The sequence below is a fragment of the Hypomesus transpacificus genome, chromosome 12, assembly GCF_021917145.1.
Source record: "Hypomesus transpacificus isolate Combined female chromosome 12, fHypTra1, whole genome shotgun sequence".
In the NCBI taxonomy this organism is placed as follows: domain Eukaryota; kingdom Metazoa; phylum Chordata; class Actinopteri; order Osmeriformes; family Osmeridae; genus Hypomesus; species Hypomesus transpacificus.
Genome location: NC_061071.1, coordinates 10,698,391 through 10,716,400, shown reverse-complemented (window position 1 = coordinate 10,716,400; position 18,010 = coordinate 10,698,391). Strand labels below are relative to the sequence as shown.

The 18,010-nt window shown below is 47.9% G+C and overlaps 2 protein-coding genes across 3 annotated transcripts; one reads left to right on the top strand and one right to left on the bottom strand.

Moving 5' to 3' along the window:
* Positions 1-1,635: 1,635 nt before the first annotated feature.
* On the bottom strand, positions 1,636-6,682 carry gpalpp1 (GPALPP motifs containing 1). Its single transcript, XM_047030364.1, has 9 exons — positions 6,499-6,682; positions 6,210-6,351; positions 5,951-6,037; positions 5,580-5,844; positions 5,261-5,425; positions 4,491-4,592; positions 3,516-4,143; positions 2,453-2,666; positions 1,636-1,832 (listed from the first exon to the last, which is right to left on the bottom strand). The coding sequence occupies exons 1-7, from the start codon at positions 6,578-6,580 to the stop codon at positions 3,925-3,927; spliced, it is 1,062 nt and encodes a 353-aa protein (XP_046886320.1). The 5' UTR covers positions 6,581-6,682; the 3' UTR covers positions 1,636-1,832; positions 2,453-2,666; positions 3,516-3,924.
* A 59-nt stretch (positions 6,683-6,741) lies between these two features.
* Positions 6,742-18,010, top strand: ercc3 (excision repair cross-complementation group 3). Of its 2 annotated transcripts, none has more exons than XM_047030362.1 (16): positions 6,742-6,902; positions 7,294-7,493; positions 7,787-8,023; positions 8,299-8,348; positions 8,708-8,843; positions 9,218-9,382; positions 9,913-10,117; positions 11,983-12,146; positions 12,311-12,461; positions 12,628-12,812; positions 13,509-13,711; positions 14,104-14,200; positions 15,205-15,322; positions 15,792-15,964; positions 16,709-16,858; positions 17,235-18,010. In XM_047030362.1, the coding sequence occupies exons 1-16, from the start codon at positions 6,875-6,877 to the stop codon at positions 17,364-17,366; spliced, it is 2,394 nt and encodes a 797-aa protein (XP_046886318.1). In that variant the 5' UTR covers positions 6,742-6,874; the 3' UTR covers positions 17,367-18,010. The 2 variants fall into 2 exon arrangements, with proteins under 2 accessions (XP_046886318.1, XP_046886319.1); XM_047030363.1 differs by having other exon boundaries at positions 6,743-6,902; positions 15,846-15,964.

The following is an 18,010-nucleotide window of genomic DNA, read 5'->3' as shown; positions in this document are numbered from 1 at the left end:
ATGGGGCATCTTCCTGTCTGTCCCTGCCTCTTCCTGTCTGTTCTGTCTGTCCCTGCCTCTCCCTGCCTACCCCTGTATGTCCCTGACTCTCCCTGTCTCTCCCTGTCTGTCCCTGCCTCTCCCTGTCTGTCCCTGCCTCTCCCTGTCTGTCCCTGCCTCTTTCTGCCTCTCCCTGTCTGTCCCTGCATTAGGTTCTACATGCACAAAACTTAGTCTGGTTACTCATGCCAGTCCCCTCAACGTGCAGTAATAATCATTTGAACCTGGAATCATTTTTTTTCTGTTTGCTTGTCCGTCTACCTTTGTTCACAAAAAAACGGCCTGATGAGTTGTATCCCCTATGTGACTTTTGCTAGAAAAGAGCAGACATCTCCATAGTGGCTGCCTCTCCCTGCCTGTGTTGATGATGCTGCACCATAATGTTACACCTCTCCCTGCCTGTGTTGATGATGCTGCACCATAATGTTACACCTTTCCCTGCCTGTGTTGATGATGCTGCACCATAATGTTACACCTCTCCCTGCCTGTGTTGATGATGCTGCACCATAATGTTACACCTCTACCTGCCTGTGTTGATGATGCTGCACCATGATGTTACACCTCTACCTGCCTGTGTTGATGATGCTGCACCATAATGTTACACTTCTACCTGCCTGTGTTGATGATGCTGCACCATGATGTTACACCTCTACCTGCCTGTGTTGATGATGCTGCACCATAATGTTACACCTCTACCTGCCTGTGTTGATGATGCTGCACCATGATGTTACACCTCTACCTGCCTGTGTTGATGATGCTGCACCATAATGTTACACCTCTACCTGCCTGTGTTGATGATGCTGCACCATGATGTTACAGATTCCAGCCGATCCTCCCAGATGCAGGCAGCCCTCCTGCTGATGTCCCTGCTGATGTCACTGCTGATGTCACTAGTGGGCACAGAGCTGGCCCTCCCTCTCATGGTGACACCTGGGACGCATGAGAAGCCAAATCAGGAAACTGATAAGTATATACACCTGTCATGTACACTCTTTACCAGATGTGTTTATCATTTAGTCCATCTGGTAAAGAGTTGTCATGACAGCTGTGTTCATGAGCATGTAACAAGAAATTGATTTAGTTTTAGTACAGTTGAGTAAAGTGTAATTTTCCTCTTGCAGACATCAGCAGGCAGTCGCTAAATGTGATAGTGCACAGATTAGTTTAATGCAGTATTATTAAAAATGTTATATTGACTTTGATCCATACTATTGGACAACTGGACTACTGGAATATCCAAGAGGATCAGTGTTGGTATCCACATGACAACATTCCTATCAGACCAGTTGGGTTATAGCTCAGTAGTAGAGCATTTGCTGGTAGATCAGAAAGTCCCTGGCTCAAATCCCCAAGTCTCTGAAGATTTGGGTAAAAGCCTATTGTACATGAACATGTACAAAACACAGCTATTGTGACTCTCTACTCCCCCTTGAGGTGTTCTTTGGTATAACCCATCACTTGATAACATGTTAATCCAACCATAAATCTTTTTCAATGGCTCTGACTGCAACAACAATGTTGGATCTATTCAACATGAGATAAGTCACCCAACTATCTGTCAACACTAGCTACAAGAAAAACATTACTGAACCAGGGTAAGAAAATTAGACTTTATTTACAAACAGAAAGATGTTGAAGCACACATTTGTTTAAAAAAGTAACAGCTAAAAGTCTGATGTTGTCATCACAGGTACTGTCCAACAGGAAGTGATCAGCCCTTCTTCCAGGAACAGACAGGCGTTCTCCTTTATTCTTGGTGTGTGCGGCCGTCTCCATGCCACCCAGGGTGGTTGCTGGAGTGACAGAGAGAGACAGGACAAGGTAATTCAGCTGAACTGCCATCAAACCACACACAGTCTGTATGTGACCTCCTTCTTTCCTGTCCCAAATCAAACCCTGGACTAACTGCACCAACAGGGTGACAGTGAGGACCAACTGCACCAACAGGGTGACAGTGAGGACCAACTGCACCAACAGGGTGACAGTGAGGACTAACTGCACCAACAGGGTGACAGTGAGGACCAACTGCACCACAGGGTGACAGTGAGGACTAACTGCACCAACAGGGTGACAGTGAGGACTAACTGCACCACAGGGTGACAGTGAGGACTAACTGCACCACAGGGTGACAGTGAGGACTAACTGCACCACAGGGTGACAGTGAGGACCAACTGCACCACAGGGTGACAGTGAGGACCAACTGCACCACAGGGTGACAGTGAGGACCAACTGCACCACAGGGTGACAGTGAGGACCAACATGAGTGGCTCGGTCTGCTGAAATCAACTCCAATCAATCACAGATGAAAAACAAAGCTGTCATCATCACCTGCCAATTTCCTTTAGTTTGTAATGCGACACACCAACACATTCTCTCTCTCCCACCCTCTCCCTTCCCCCATGGTCTCTCTCACCTCTTCTCCCTGTACACCTGTTTTGTCATTCATCCTTCTTGTTGTCTAAGAGCTCCTGTGTCTGCTGGGCAAGCCGTTTTTTCTCCTCCATCTCGCGCTTATTGGCTGCTTCTAGCTTGTTGGTCTGGTAGATCTTCACAGCTGCAAACCCCAGACACAGCAGGATCGTCTTAGCAGCTAGGATGTAGAACAGCAACGGGATGTTGTCTAAAGCCTGAAGAGAGAAGGAGGCGTCAAGAAGATCACAGACACAGAGAGGAGGAGAAGCATGAGTGATGTTTCATTTGTGTGACTCTGCACTTCTGTGAGTAGGTGGAAAAATCTAACTCTTGGCCTACTTTCAACTTATTTTCATTCCCTGCTTGGTGACCAGAATATCACAACCTGACCTCCAACCCTGATTTTCCTTACTTGCTTATTAAAGCGTGTGGAACTCTCTAAATAGAACACCCGGATGGACTTAAATAGGCTTACCACACTACACTCTCGTCTCAACTAGAAAAGTCTGAAACAGCTGTGGGTATCATTTAGAGGGGGTTAGGGGCACTATCACTCTCACACACTCAAAGAACAGCTGCGTGTTTGCTTCAGGCCTCGGAGTGAGGACATTGTCGTATGCGTCTTTTGAAAAACAAATTCAGATTCTTAACGTAATCGTCAACTTTAATATTAGGTCATTATATATGGTCATTCACGGACGGTACAAATTTTCTTTGGAATTGTATATTTGCGTAGCCCATCTCAAAGTTATAACTAATAAGTTGGACCTCTCTTATTTAACAGTACTTTGATTGAACGCTCATTAATGTATCATGTAAAGCAAACAATGATCTGCCAGGACAATGACAAGCCGTGACATAAACGTACTATATCATCATACAGATGCATAAAATAATATTTGCGATTTGCTTGCACTGCTCCATAGTCCACACCGGTAGGCGACCACTCCGTTCAAAGGAGCATAGTCGAATTTCTAATACATTGACAGCAAGCATTCATCGAGATATTAGTAGTTCCGGTGAAAACATGAAATAATCTGTTTCGGTATGAAATCATGACGTACCTTCCAATTGATCATGTCGATGGCTGAGTAAAACCCCGATTGTGTACGATTGTCCACGAGAGTGTTGATTCACGGTTGCGGTAGTCCTCAGCTACCCCGGTTGTAGTTTTAAACCAATAGCGGCGTAGTGACGTATTAGTATTCCTCCTTGGTACCGCCCACTAGTAGTTCGTTTGACAACTTTTTCAGAAATATTTATTTAAAAAAGAAATAATAATGCATAACAGCAAGGAAATAGTTCTCTAAATATGGAAAAGAAGCAAAAACTAAACATGAATAACATAAACGTCACAATTACGAAATGAACACAAGGTATTTAACCAACTCTATTATATGACCAAGAAATCGTTTTAGGGGGGGAGGGGCCTGGGCGGGAGGGGCCTGGGCGGGAGGGGCCTGGCTGTCCTCCTCACAGGAACATGCGGTCTTGGCTGTGGGAGAAGCGCGTGTTCAGCTCCTGGGACTTCTTCAGCAGGCGCTGCTTCTGCGCCTCGTCGAAGCGGTTCACCTGGAGGTCATTGTCCCGGTCGAAAGCCCGTCGCTCCACCACCTTGCTGCCCTCCTCCTCCGCCTTCCTCTTCATCTTCTTCTTGTGAAGGTTGATCAGAGTCTCGCCTCGCTTGGACTCCTAACCCCGGGAGAGGAGAGAGGAACTCTTTTAGGACGTCCTCATAAACAGTGGAAGATTCCTACAGCTGAACACTCATTTAGATCATGTCAAGTTGGTAACTGTATGAGTTATAAGTGCTTCACATAAGCAGGTGATAAGGCTGGACTCCAATCTAACTAGACGGGTCAAAAAATACACCCTCAAAGGTTTTTTGAGGCTGTCGAGAAAAGAGAGAAAAAAATAATAATCTGATTCTCTGCTGTACTTTCTAAGTAAATAGAAAACGTCTTACAAATGAATACTAATGTGAAATGTCGGCGGCCGGACTGAGTCGAGATGGAGCAGGTTACCATGACAACACTCACGTTGTACTTGGAAACCTTGTCGGCGAGCTGCAAGTCCTTCTGGGATAGCTGTGGGGTGTCGACCTCCTCTGCCTCGCCACGCTTCTTCTTCTCCTGACGCTCCTATTGGTCGAAACAAGAAAGGGGGAGATACAAACAAGAGATTATTTACAGAATATTATAAAACATTACATTTATGAAGATTATTCAGGTCTGAATTCAGTTTACATTGTAAGAGTGTGAGCTACTCTAACGTCTTTCTCGTATAACATATACACTCACACATTGATATGCAGATTTTCGATACATATGTGAGGTCGTCTCTTGCTGTGGACAAGAGGTCACGCAGCGGGCTGTGACAATACACACGTAGAGGAGAATGTGCACTGTCACCTTTGGAAAGAGCAACATGCAGAAAACCGTACAACCAATGAGCTATGACCACATCACCTGTGTGTTGTTCTCCCTGTGCATTAAGTCATGGAATGTCTATCGTTTCAGGACATGTTTAGGTGGTTACTTTATCTGTCCTGTCCAGCTCATGTATATAATGTCCATCTGAGAGACATGTTTCTCACTCATGCTAGCCACTCGGTTGTGGATTGGTGGCATGATCCGACGTCGTTGCTAATAAACTGAGTCATTCTTTTTCTAATTGTCGTGCCTCTGTCCAGTCTACCTGTTAAGAGGTCTCATCCTCACACACATTATGTATAAACTTATGAAGGAGACTCCTGTCTGATTGTCTGTCCAGGTGGGACGGATGTGCAGGGACACAGCAGCATTCCTACCCTGGCTTTGCGCTCCGTGTCAGCAGGGGTGTCGGTCCAGACTGAGCGGTCCTTGTTGGCAGGCCCAGACTTCTTCTTGAAGGTGCGTGCGCCCAGACCGATGTGCTGCAGCTCTGGAGGAAGCTCCATCATCCACGCCTCCCTGGCCAGCTCCTCCGGGCCCTCCTGTCAACACGCAACAACACACCCTGACCTTTGACCCGGAAACACTCTGTCCCCCTCCCCTCAGCCGAGCAGGATGGAGAACCTCAGCTGTTACCATGGAGCGGAAACTGGTACAACGTAGTGACAAACGAGTACTATACGTCACGTCGCTTACGTCTCCTTTCGTCAGTTTGTCCTTCATCTTCTGTGCTCTACGCTCAAAGTCCAGCGCTACTGAGTCCTGGACAGCCCCGCGGGCTGGCATGGGCCCAATCACATCCTCCTCCTCCTCTCCCTCATCACTGCTAGACTGGCTGGCTGTGTAGCCTGGTGGGAGGGCAGGTCCAGAGACACCGTCATCATCATCATCATCATCTTCTTCGTCATCATCTGCTTGTCTGCGAAATCCAGGAGGTAAAGCTGGTCCTAACACTGGGGGCCTACCAAAGAGAGACTGAGTTCATCACAGCTTTAATCATTTGTATTAATCAACATGATTGAAAAGCAATTTGTCTAGGCCACCTTTCTGTTCCCCCTGAATGTTACCTCTCTGGGGAACCTGCGTCGTCCTGGAAACCAGGAGGAAGAGCTGGACCAAAGAAACCTTCCTCCTCCTCTACTCTGCGCTGTTTCCTTCAAGTAAACATAAAGGTACATTTAACAGACATTTTAAAATTTAAAAAGGGATGCGTGTCCAACGATAACAGCGAATTCCAGACATTGTGACAGTTTTCATTATTCCTACCATCTAGGATAGATATTTTGGGTCTCATCTAACAAAGTTTATATTCTGAAGCTGAATTACTCTGCGGAGGGTCCATCTCCCGTTGCCCTGAGCCTGCCGCCCGCCTTGGACCTTTTGAACACAACTTCCTCCTGCTCGCTGTCGTCTGAAGAACTCGAGGACGTCCCTGCTTTATAACCGGGAGGCAGCGCGGGACCTGCGACTGGCAAAGTACAAGACGAGATACATACAGAGAAAATAAAAACAGAAAGTCTGAAAAATCAGCGTAAGGTTTTTAGCAGTGTTGTTAATATTACAGACGCCAAAACACCGTGTGGTAGACAAAGCTGATAATATAGCTCCTACTTACACCCTTCATCGTCAGAGTTGTCTTCACTGCTTTTCCTGTACATCGGAGGCAATGCCGGACCAATAATATCATCATCTGACATGATCGCTAAACTTATATTACGAATAAGAGTTGAAAGCGAGGGGAAGAAAAAAAACTGTTTTCAGATCCCAGTTCAGCTTGATATTCGCCTATGGACTCCTTGACCCTTATGCCCGGAAGTAAACAATTTCTATCTAACAAATACATCCGGGTTATTAATATGTGCTGTAACATTAGAAGAAGAAGAAGAGACGCATCAAATGATATAGTTAACTCACAATGAGGTTTGCGAAGATTGTGATAACCTCTCATAACACCATCTGAAAGGGACATTTAAGCCGTCCAAGCGATTATCATGGGTAAAAAAGACAGAGGAGATCGAGGTGAGTTCTTAGCTAGGCTAATAATGCTTACAAGAAGTGTGTTGACCATAGACATGGTGTTGACAGTTACTTAGTTTGTGAAACAGTTAGCTAGCTAGATAGCTAACGCTAAATATACTGATGGCAAATCGATATGTAGTTGCGACTCCTTTGAAGATAGCTTGTGCTAGATAAATAACTAGGTTTTGTCATATGTCGAAACCCTATGCCGTATGTCTACTTACACAGTCCAGATTTGGTAGTGGTAAGTGTTAAGTAGTGACACTGATTGTTAAGTACTAGTAGTGACACTGACGGAATGTCCCGCCATTATCTTGAGCTCTATCAGACCATTTTGAAAATAATTTCTAAAGTAAACAACCTATTACGCGCACACGATGTCTGCTCACAGAGAAAAGGTCGAAGAAGCGTGTGTACGAGGAAGAGGAGGATGAGGAAGAGGCGGCGGGCGGTGAGACTCAGGAGGCCATACCTGCGGCCGCGGGGAAACAGGTTGATGAGTCGACCATCAAACTGGACGAGTACGGGGCCAAGGACTACCGTCTGCAGATGCTGCTGAAGAATGACAACTCTTCACGCCCCCTCTGGGTGGTAAGATGGCAGTTTGTTGACAGTAGTTGTAGAGAAGAACATGTTAATGCTCTTCAAGTTGTCAGACCAAAAAATGAAGAAGTTTCAGCTTTTTCTCTTTAATTTGGCGTAAAGTTAGCTGTTTATTCAGCACTCTTTTAGCCTTCTGCAACAACGTCTTCAACAACAACAACAACAGCATAAGAGTTCTGTTTTACACAATTTTCACGCATTATTTTACACTATTTTACAATTTACAGAAAAGCAGCCTTCCCAACCATTTTTTGTATCTTACCCCCTGCCACCTCTCCCAGGCTCCTGACGGGCACATCTTCCTGGAGGCCTTCTCGCCCGTGTACAAGTACGCCCAGGACTTCCTGGTGGCCATAGCAGAGCCAGTGTGTCGGCCCATCCACGTCCACGAGTACAAGCTGACTGCCTACTCCCTGTACGCCGCCGTCAGCGTGGGCCTCCAGACCTCTGACATCGTGGAGTACCTGCAGAAGCTGAGCAAGACCTCCGTGCCCGAGGGCATCATACAGTTCATCAAAGTCAGTTTGGAGAGGGAGGGAGGGAGGAGGAGAAGGAGGGAGGAGGGAGGGAGGGGGGAAGGGGGGGAGGAGGGAGAGGGGGAGAGGGAGGGAGGGATGGAATAATAAAGTGATGGATGGATATATACGATTCAGTGCAATACTCGGATGTATAGCTTCAAGATACATCCAGCAATGTGTTTCCAACTGGACAGAGGAAGTATTGAAATGTGATTTAGCGTGTCATGGTGTCCTGATCCCTGTCCACTCACACTCTCTCGTGATGCTTCTCACAGCTCTGCACGGTGAGCTACGGAAAAGTCAAACTGGTGCTCAAACACAACAGGTGAATACTAAAGTATTTCTATAATACTATAATGAATACGTATTTAAATGAAAATATGTGGTTTACTAAGTTTACTTTTATCCTCATGTGATTCTTTCGTGGATTGCCCCAAAGATTAGAGGGATTTGACTCCTTAAATAATGTGCCAGTGTGGAAGGCTTTTCAGTCTGCCAGGCTAATCCACTAATCTGATTTCCTCGTCACGTTTTACTCAACACCTGTCTTATTATTAGTTTTGGGTTAAATCCCAGCTTTCTTTTTTTGCAAAAAGTTGAGGATTTTTCCCTTTGAAATGATAATAATGTGCTCTAAACTGTAGATGTGCAGATGTTGTTCAGAGTGGTGTGTGTTGCTGTCAGGTACTTTGTGGAGAGTGCGTTCCCAGAGGTGATCCAGCGTCTCCTGCAGGATGGGGTGATACGAGAGTGTCGTCTCCGCAACGCTGAAGGGGTCGACACAGAGCTCATCACGGAAGTGCTTCGGAGCAAGTCTGCGGTACGCCCACCTGTTCCCCTGTTCACCTGTTACCTGTTCACCTGTTCAGGGTTCATCTATACTGTAAAAAATGTATGTGACCCCCCCCCTCCCAAAACAGCTGCATCCTCATGAGATAACCAGGAGCATTGGACCTGGGCATGCTTTGACCTTGACCCGTCTAGTTGAGGTTCAAACCTTTACCCTGAACAGCCAGTAGAGGACGCTGTTCACATTTGCTGAAGTACCAGAGCAGGGATCGGCCTCAGCAAGCCTCCCACCACAACCCCCATATACAAACAAGCTTTATTCCAGTACACAGCTGTTACACCCGTGTTACACCTGCTGCCCCCCTGTGGTGAGTACCTGCAGTGACGCTTCCCTCTTGTCCTCAGATCTCCAAGTCTGTCCAGGACAACGGTGAGGCGGCGTCCACCTCCCAGCCCCCCGAGGGGGCAGCCCCCCAGGTCCCTGAAGACATCTTCAGCTACTACGAGCAGATGGACAAGGAGGAGGAGGAGGAAGAGGAGACCCAGACCGTCTCCTTTGAGATCCGCCAGGTTGGGCTCTCTTGAGAGTGTGTGTGTGAGGAAGAAGGACTGCAGTAATGTCTGTGTAGACTGACAACACTGCCTTCCCTGCTCCCCTCTGTCCCCCCTGTCCTCCCCCTCCTTGTCCTTCCCCCCCCCCTGTCCTCCCTGCCCCCCCCCCCCCTGTCCTCCCTGCCCCCCCCTGTCCTCCCTGCCCCCCCCCCCCCTGTCCTCCCTGTCCTCCCTGCCCCCCCCCCCCCCCCTGTCCTCCCTGTCCTCCCTGCCCCCCCCCCCTGTCCTCCCTGCCCCCCCCCTGTCCTCCCTGCCCCCCCCTGCCCCCCCCCCCTGTCCTCCCTGCCCCCCCCCCCCCCCTGTCCTCCCTGCCCCCCCCCCCCCCCTGTCCTCCCTGCCCCCCCCTGTCCTCCCTGCCCCCCCCCCCCCCCTGTCCTCCCTGCCCCCCCACCCCTGTCCTCCCTGCCCCCCCCTGTCCTCCCTGTCCTCCCTGCCCCCCCCCCCCCCCCCTGCCCCCCCCCCCCCCCCCCTGTCCTCCCTCCCCTCAGGAGATGATTGAGGAGCTTCAGAAGCGCTGTATCCAGCTGGAATACCCCCTGCTGGCGGAGTACGACTTCCGGAACGACACGGTGAACCCCGACATCAACATGGATCTGAAGCCCACAGCCGTGCTGCGCCCCTACCAGGAAAAGAGCCTGCGCAAGATGTTCGGGAACGGACGCGCTCGCTCAGGGGTCATCGTGCTACCCTGCGGTGAGGGGGGGGGCAGGGGTCATCGTGCTACCCTGCGGTGAGGGGGGGGGGGGGGGGGGGGGGGGGGTACAGGGCAGAGGGTCAGCAGACCCAGGGAAGAGAGAGAGAGTGTGTGCGTCTATGAGTTTCGACCCTGCTAGGTTTACCAGAGGATCAGCATGTTTATGGCATGCTGCAAAGACAGCAGTCATCATGTTTACGTAAGCTTGGTGTTACCATTGTGTTCATTTCGAGGTTTAACCTTTCTGCTCTCAAGGAATGCTGGAAACAGATCATTTTATACAGAATAAAGTTTACATCCTCAATGCCTCTGACATAACTTCACTGAAGAAAAACAGGATTTTCTCTTGAGATTGATGGGATTTTAGATGGAGTCCAGTGTTTCCGCTATGTTGATTTTGCCCGCCACGGCTAAATTTCTGCCGCCACAGTATCAGAAATAGGGCTGTACAAAATATTTGGCCCTCTATCAAGAGTGATTGTTAGAGTGCATTTCAGAGAATGAAGGACTCTAATTGTTGTTGTGTCTAATCCAATATGTAATGATGGTATTCAATGACACAAGTCTGTGTTCTAGAAAGAGTGGTCTGGAGTCGCAGAGGTCCGATAATATCAGCTTTAATGCAGCAGTTGGAAATCAACAAGTACAGAGCTCTGGGGTTGTCTACGTTTCCCTACCCGCAACAGAGTTTCGGGCTGGTTCACGAAGTCCAACTACCTATCTGTCCCTGGCCCAGCATATATTATACAGTGCAATTCAAACAGAAAGATAAGAAAAGGGTTGAGCTTGTTCTCTCATGCATCAGGGAGTTGTTCTCGCCGGCACGTCCCACCTGCTCGGGTGCCGTCTCAGCCCGGTTTCAAGGTTGCTTCTGGAATGAAGAGATTAAGACACAAAGTACAGCCTGTTCCCACACCCTGCGTGAGACATAATGTTTAAGCCCAAAGAAACTTCTAAGTTCATTAGACATAACTATAATAAGCCCAATATATAATTTTAATAGACACAATATATTCTTTAAGACATGCATCCTTTATAGAGTCATACGAACATTGTTCCTGTTGCCATATTCACTAGTGCACAGTGCCCGTGATGCATTCGGTGATTAAGATGCCACAAATATTAATAACTGGAATTATAGATAGTGCCGTGCCCGTGATGACAGTTGATGAATTGTAATGTATTGTAAATTATTTAAGAATAGCACCGACACGCTTCACAGCGCGGTTGAGATTGCGCGTGTGCGTCCTTGAGAACTGTAAATCGTATAACTTATGTTTTCAGTTCATTTAAGCCTATTATTATATGAGTTTATAGTTCTTGCAAATTTAAATGAAGTTAACTGGTGATATTCGTTGTTTGTATTCTTCCCCTGCTAGCGAAATTGCACGTCTGTTGATTCGATAGCGATTGCTGCCGTTGCTCACGTTTGTATTTTAGGTGCATTATTATGCTGAAGTAGTTTTAATTCATAAATAATGGGTATATTGCTATTTGCTACAGAATGCTTAGCCTATCAAGATCAAATGAAGCAGACAGTGTACAGTGCAGATAGTGGGGGCGGGGGGGAACTCAAATCCTAGAGGAAACACTGGAGTCTATTATGATTGATTGAGTTTCACGTGCAGTGTACTTCGATTGGAAATAATCAAAATGGTCTTTGTTCTGTTAATTAAAACGGTAATTAAAAAGGTATTAGACTGGTAAAAGACCAGGCCATGCTCTTATGAATAATTGCAACCGTGGTTTTAAAACACAATACTCTTCTCCTGAAATCCTCCATTAAAATTGCACAAGGCACACTAGGATAGAAAAACCAAACGTGTGTGTGTGTGTGTGTGTGTGTGTGTGTGTGTGTGTCCAGGTGCGGGGAAGTCCCTGGTGGGGGTGACGGCGGCATGCACGGTACGGAAGCGCTGCCTGGTTCTGGGAAACTCATCTGTATCGGTGGAGCAGTGGAAGTCCCAGTTCAAGATGTGGTCCACCATTGACGACTCCCAGATCTGTCGCTTCACCTCCGACGCCAAGGTACCCCCTCTGGAATATAAATATACACACCCTCTGGAAGATCATTTGACACATCCTCTGGGGTGTACAACAATGATTATATTTGTACGTCGCTTTGGATAAAAGCAACCTGCTAAGTGAGTGAATAGTAAGTGTGAGTACAGTATGGGTTATCCCTGTGATAGGACAAGCCCATCGGCTGCTCTGTAGCCATCAGCACCTACTCCATGCTGGGTCACACCACCAAGCGCTCCTGGGAGGCAGAGAGGGTCATGGAGTGGATGAGGAGCCAGGAGTGGGGCCTCATTATCCTGGATGAAGTTCACACCATCCCTGGTGAGCTCACGTCATCCATCCTGCCTTACTTCCTGTCATCCATCCTGCTTCACTTCCTGTCATCCTCCCTGCTCCAATCTCCCGTTCGTTTGAATCGGGTGTGTTGGAGCAGGGAAGCACCTAGACCAGACACACCCAAAGAGACGCTTGCTCATCTTGTCCTCAGCCAAGATGTTCCGGCGTGTTCTGACCATCGTCCAGGCCCACTGCAAGCTGGGCCTTACAGCCACGCTGGTCAGGGAGGACGACAAGATCGTGGACCTCAACTTCCTGATCGGGCCCAAGCTGTTTGAGGCCAACTGGATGGAGCTGCAGAACAACGGTTACATCGCTAAGGTCCAGTGTGCAGAGGTGATTAGCCAAGGTCCAGTGTGCAGAGGTGATTAGCCAAGGTCCAGTGTGCAGAGGTGCGTTCAACGTGTCGTAAGATGGATTGTTCGTAGCTAAAACTGGAACAGAGGTCCCCCCCCCCCCCCCCCCCCCCCCCCCCCCCGGCAGCCTCCTTGTAGGCTGAAGCCTGACCACAGCGGCCTGGGTTTGAATCTGCCCATGGCTCTTCACTGTATGTCTTCCCCTCTCTCTCTGTCTCTCTCTGTCTCTCCCTGCCTTTCTTGTCACACTTCACCTAAATACTGTCCAGTAAAGCATGACAAATACCCCAAAATACATCTTAACACATTAATGAGCAAATATGTGATCGTTCGAATGTGGATCCCACAGTGTAACATCACAAATATGTGATTCGAACATTCCAATTTAATATTTTCTGACAAAAACTATGCGACAACCGCTTTTGGATGGCTTCAGAATGTAGTTACTAATTAGAAGGCTAACAAGTAAGAATAACATGGTAGTAGCATTGCTACGAGTTTAATGCTAGGTAACTTAGCCCGGAAGTTAACTAAGCTAGCTACCGTTTTGAAAAAAATTACTTGCGCTGTGGGGACTGTCGGAAATATTTGGAACTCACTAATTTAAAAAAAACTGTACTGTATGTGATGTTAGCTGTGGTGACAGCTTCTGGTGTGTCCCACTACCTGCTGGCAGGTGTGGTGTCCCATGTCTCCAGAGTTCTACCGCGAGTATGTGGCCATCAAAACTAGGAAGCGCATGCTGCTGTACACCATGAACCCCAACAAGTTCCGCGCCTGCCAGTTCCTCATCCGCTTCCACGAGCGCCGCAACGACAAGATCATGGTGTTCGCCGACAACGTGTTTGCCCTGAAGGAGTACGCAGTCCGTCTCAACAAGTACGCTGCCGCTCCGCTAGTCGTTACTCACACCAGAGACCCCTGTTGCTTCCCCTTAGACCCGCTGTTGCTACTTGTTGTCTTGTTTACTTCTAATCCTACTTTCTGTTTTGCGCTGGAGAAACAGGTGTCTTTGTGTAAGGTTAAATTCCCACTCCCGTCGTTTTGACAGTGGCCTGGTGTGTCCATGTATATGAAGCAGTTGTGTCTTTTAAAACAGAAGAAGTGTTCATCCCTTCCTCCTTCTATCCTTCCTGTTCTTCACCTTCATCCCTCCTTCTATTGTCTCTCCATACATCTCTCCCACCATACCTCCCTCTCTCTCTCTCTCTTTCTCCCTCCCCCCCCCCCCCTCTCTCCCCCTCCATACCTCCCTCTCTCTCCCTTTCCAGACCCTACATCTATGGGCCGACATCCCAGGGAGAGCGTATGCAGATCCTGCAGAACTTCAAACACAACCCAAAGATCAACACAATCTTCATCTCCAAGGTAATCTGCCCCGTTGACCTAAAATGGGAAACGAGGCAGAAAATTGCTTGATTAAAAACAATCGTTATTGCTCCCTTTGGGGACAATAACACCAATACCAGCGGGACCCTAGGGCTGTTCTGCCAGTGATGTTTGAATGTTGCCACTGAGCAGCATAAAATTCTCAATCATTTCTTAATTAATTTATTTTTAGTTTGCAAATTGGACTTGTTTCCTCTGTTAGCAGTCAGGAGATCAGGAAGGATTTCCTGGAAGCTCACACTTAGTTTTTCAAATACGGTTCAGGCGAGGCAAGTGTGCAACGTCACATTTCTATGATCTTATTTGCTTAAGTATTCTGAGAAAGAAAGTTCTCAGGTTTTAATTGGGTCCAGGTTTGAAGGGAGTGTGTTCTGTTTGGAATGAGAAGGCTGTTTGTGAACTGAGTAAACTTCCAAGAAAAGCTGGATGCTGTAAGTTTGTCCCTTTCACTCAGCTGTTTAAGGTCAAAGTACTTGGGTAATGTTTTATCACAAGCTTTGTATTTTTGGGGCAAAGTCCCGAGTTTGAATAAGTACATGAGAGGAACATGTCGGACATTGCTGTGGGTGCAGTTTGTATATTTTTCTGGTAAGGATTTTAGATTTCTTAAGAAATAGTGAAATAATAATGATGCTAAGTATAAAGCTGGACGTTTATATCCCTGGTGGGTTAGAGGTCTGAGATTTTGTAAGGATAGGCGTGTTCTACTTCCAAAATAAAGGCGATTTAGGGTGCAAGTGAAAAAGACTATTAACTTCTCTGTGCTTATTTTGACCAGTTTATTCACAGACTGGTCAAAATGAGAAGAGCTTGAGAGTGTGTTTTTTTACTTTAAGTTGAGAGGTCTGAGAGCCACTGTTACGAACAGTAAAGGAACTACACACACACACACTGTCACCGTGGTGACGACCCCGCACACTGTCACCATGGTGACGACCCCGCACACTGTCACCGTGGTGACGACCCTCCCCTCTCTGTCCCAGGTGGGGGACACCTCCTTCGACCTCCCGGAGGCCAACGTCCTCATCCAGATCTCGTCCCACGGAGGCTCCCGGCGCCAGGAGGCCCAGAGGCTGGGCCGCGTCCTCAGAGCCAAGAAAGGTAGCAGCTTCTGCTGCCTCGCAGGACACTGGACCAGTAGCGGCCCCAAACCTAGAAGAATAATTCTTAGAACATACACAAGTCCTAACGAGTTGCTATTCCCATCAACAATATATTATATGAATAAAGTTTGAAGAATTGAATGATAATTTAACGTACAGTTAAGAAGTAACCTAAACTAATAAAGTAAGCCTATGTATACATTTGCATGATGTCAAGGAAATTAGGGGTGGGGGGGAAATCGATTCACACTCTAATTGAGATTCAGTCTTCTAGCGATTCACATCGATTCACAAATTTTTGATTTTTTAAATTTATTTTTATCGAATCGTGACCCCAAGAATCGATTCTAATCGAATGGTGAAGTACCAAAAGATTTCCACCCCTAAAGGAAATGTACTGTCTGGTGAGCTGAGGGACCAGCTCTCTCTCACACGGAAACAACCCTAAATCATTTTCCTTTCATTAGACTATCTCTTTCTCTCTTCTCACACACACCCACACACCCTGGGTTCCTGTGTAGGGATGGTGGCAGAGGAATACAACGCCTACTTCTACTCTCTGGTCTCTCAGGACACCCAGGAAATGGCCTACTCCACTAAGAGACAGAGGTTCCTAGTGGACCAGGGATACAGCTTCAAGGTACACACACACACACACACCTATCCAAGCCCTTGTGTTCTCTCCTAGCTGCTCAGCCCCCATACTCGACAGCCTCCCAAGAGGTTCACCAGAGACTCAAATGAACGACCTACACACATCAAAGCAACACAGTCAGACTCCCTGCTATTTCAGGCTTAGCTTTTGGATCTGAAGGCTTTTGGCTTCAAGCCACATTCAGTCCCCCCAACCTCTCTCTCCCCCCAACCCCAACTCTGATCTACCTCTCCCCCTCCCCACCTCCCTTCCCCCAACACCAAGCCTGATATAAACCCTCCCTCCTACTCCAGTTAGCACATCTCCGAGGTGAGAAGCTCTCTCCTGCTCAGACCCCCTGGTGTTTCACCTCCCGCACAGTGATTCACACACGCTGACTCAGGAGAGACACTGGCCTCACTCAGGGGAGACACTGGCCTCACTCAGGGGGGACACTGGCCTCACTCAGGAGAAACACTGGCCTCACTCAGGAGAAACACTGGCCTCACTCAGGAGAAACACTGGCCTCACTCAGGAGAGACACTGGCCTCACTCAGGAGAGACACTGGCCTCACTCAGGAGAGACACTGGCCTCACTCAGGAGAAACATTGGCCTCACTCAGGAGAAACACTGGCCTCACTCAGGAGAAACACTGGCCTCACAAAGACTTCTGTCGTTGTTTTGTTTTGCTTGATTCACATTCAAGTAGCTGTGAGGTAACTGTGGTCTCTGCTCCCTGGGGAGTCCAGGTCATAACCAAGATGGCGGGCATGGAGGAGGATGACCTGATGTTCTCCTCCAGAGAGGAACAGTACCAGCTGCTGCAGAAGGTTCTAGCTGCGTCCGATCTGGACGCCGAGGAGGAGGTGGTGATGGGGGAGCTGGGTGGAAGACCTCAGGTACCCTGCTTGGGATGTGTGTGTGTGTGTGTGTCTTATCCTCAAACAGCCCTGGCTTTCTTTGCCAAGCCCTTGCTTTCTTTGCCAAGCAACTTACAATTAATAGTACACAGATGAATGGGCCCCCTTTTTTTTCCCTCTAAGAAAACATCCAATCCTTGAGCAATAGCATGCACAGAAGTCTTAAATCTCTGGCTTGGTGGTTTTGTTGTTAATCCAGTGAGTTACCCACAGCACTGACCTTGAGAGCTGAGGACAAGCTCTGTTTCAAATAATTAGTTGTTTCAAATAGTTTCTGTTTGTCCATCCCTCTTTCATCCCTCCATATCTCTCATCATCTCTCCTTCTCTCCATCTCTCCATCCCTCTGTCTCCAGTTCTCCAGGCGAAGCGGCACGATGGGCTCCATGTCGGGGGCTGATGATGCCTTCTACATGGAGTACAGCCGCAGCAGCCGGGCCTCGCTGGGCAAGAACATCCACCCGCTCTTCAAACGCTTCCGCAAGTAGACGGCTCCGCAAGGGGCGTGGCTTCGCAGGGGGCGTGGCTCTGCAGGGGGCCGCAAGGATGGCGAGCACGCTGGGAGAGGAACCTAACACGGAGCTGCTGCTGATGGTGATGATGATGATGGTGGTGGAGGAGAGGTTGATGGATGAAGATGTGATGGAGGCCTGCAGTCTGTCTGTCCTCTGAGTGTACGTCCAGGAGGACAGGCGGTGGTGAAGGATCCTCCCTGCGTCTGGCCCTGCTACCCTCAGTCCTCTCAGTGGAAAAGGGGCTGGGGCCGCCATTTTAATTACACCTGTTATAATCCGGCTTCATATGGAACTCCCCCCTCCCCCTGATGGTGCAGACTTGGGTAACTGCCAAAGCAAAATGCATTTCGGGCCCATCTTGCAGATGGCTGGAAACCAGCCCGTCCAGTGCTACCTAAATTTGATTTGTTGATCAGTTATTTCATGCTGTGTTCATGTATTATGTTTCATCACCCAGAAACTGTTTTTGTTATAAATTTAACAATATAAAAATATTCTCAGTTACTTTTTACAGTAAAAAAAAAGTTGTTTATAGTCGGTGTCTTGAAAGGGCTGGCAATCTCTGTTTTTTCTGGACCCCAAATTGAAAATTGTTAATAAAACAGAAAAAAATCATA

What these genes read in the sequence shown, in the direction of transcription:
- gpalpp1 (XM_047030364.1), bottom strand. Translation starts at nt 6,580, where the DNA reads ATGTCAGATGATGATATTATTGGTCCGGCATTGCCTCCGATGTACAGG. An exon ending in ACAAACTGACGAAAGGAGAC is followed by an intron (nt 5,426 to 5,579) that starts GTAAGCGACGTG and finishes GCGTGTTGACAG; the next exon opens with GAGGGCCCGGAGGAGCTGGC. An exon ending in ACACGGAGCGCAAAGCCAGG is followed by an intron (nt 4,593 to 5,260) that starts GTAGGAATGCTG and finishes TTCGACCAATAG; the next exon opens with GAGCGTCAGGAGAAGAAGAA.
- ercc3 (XM_047030362.1), top strand. Translation starts at nt 6,875, where the DNA reads ATGGGTAAAAAAGACAGAGGAGATCGAG. An exon ending in GGTCATCGTGCTACCCTGCG is followed by an intron (nt 10,118 to 11,982) that starts GTGAGGGGGGGG and finishes GTGTGTGTCCAG; the next exon opens with GTGCGGGGAAGTCCCTGGTG. An exon ending in TACGCAGTCCGTCTCAACAA is followed by an intron (nt 13,712 to 14,103) that starts GTACGCTGCCGC and finishes CTCCCTTTCCAG; the next exon opens with ACCCTACATCTATGGGCCGA.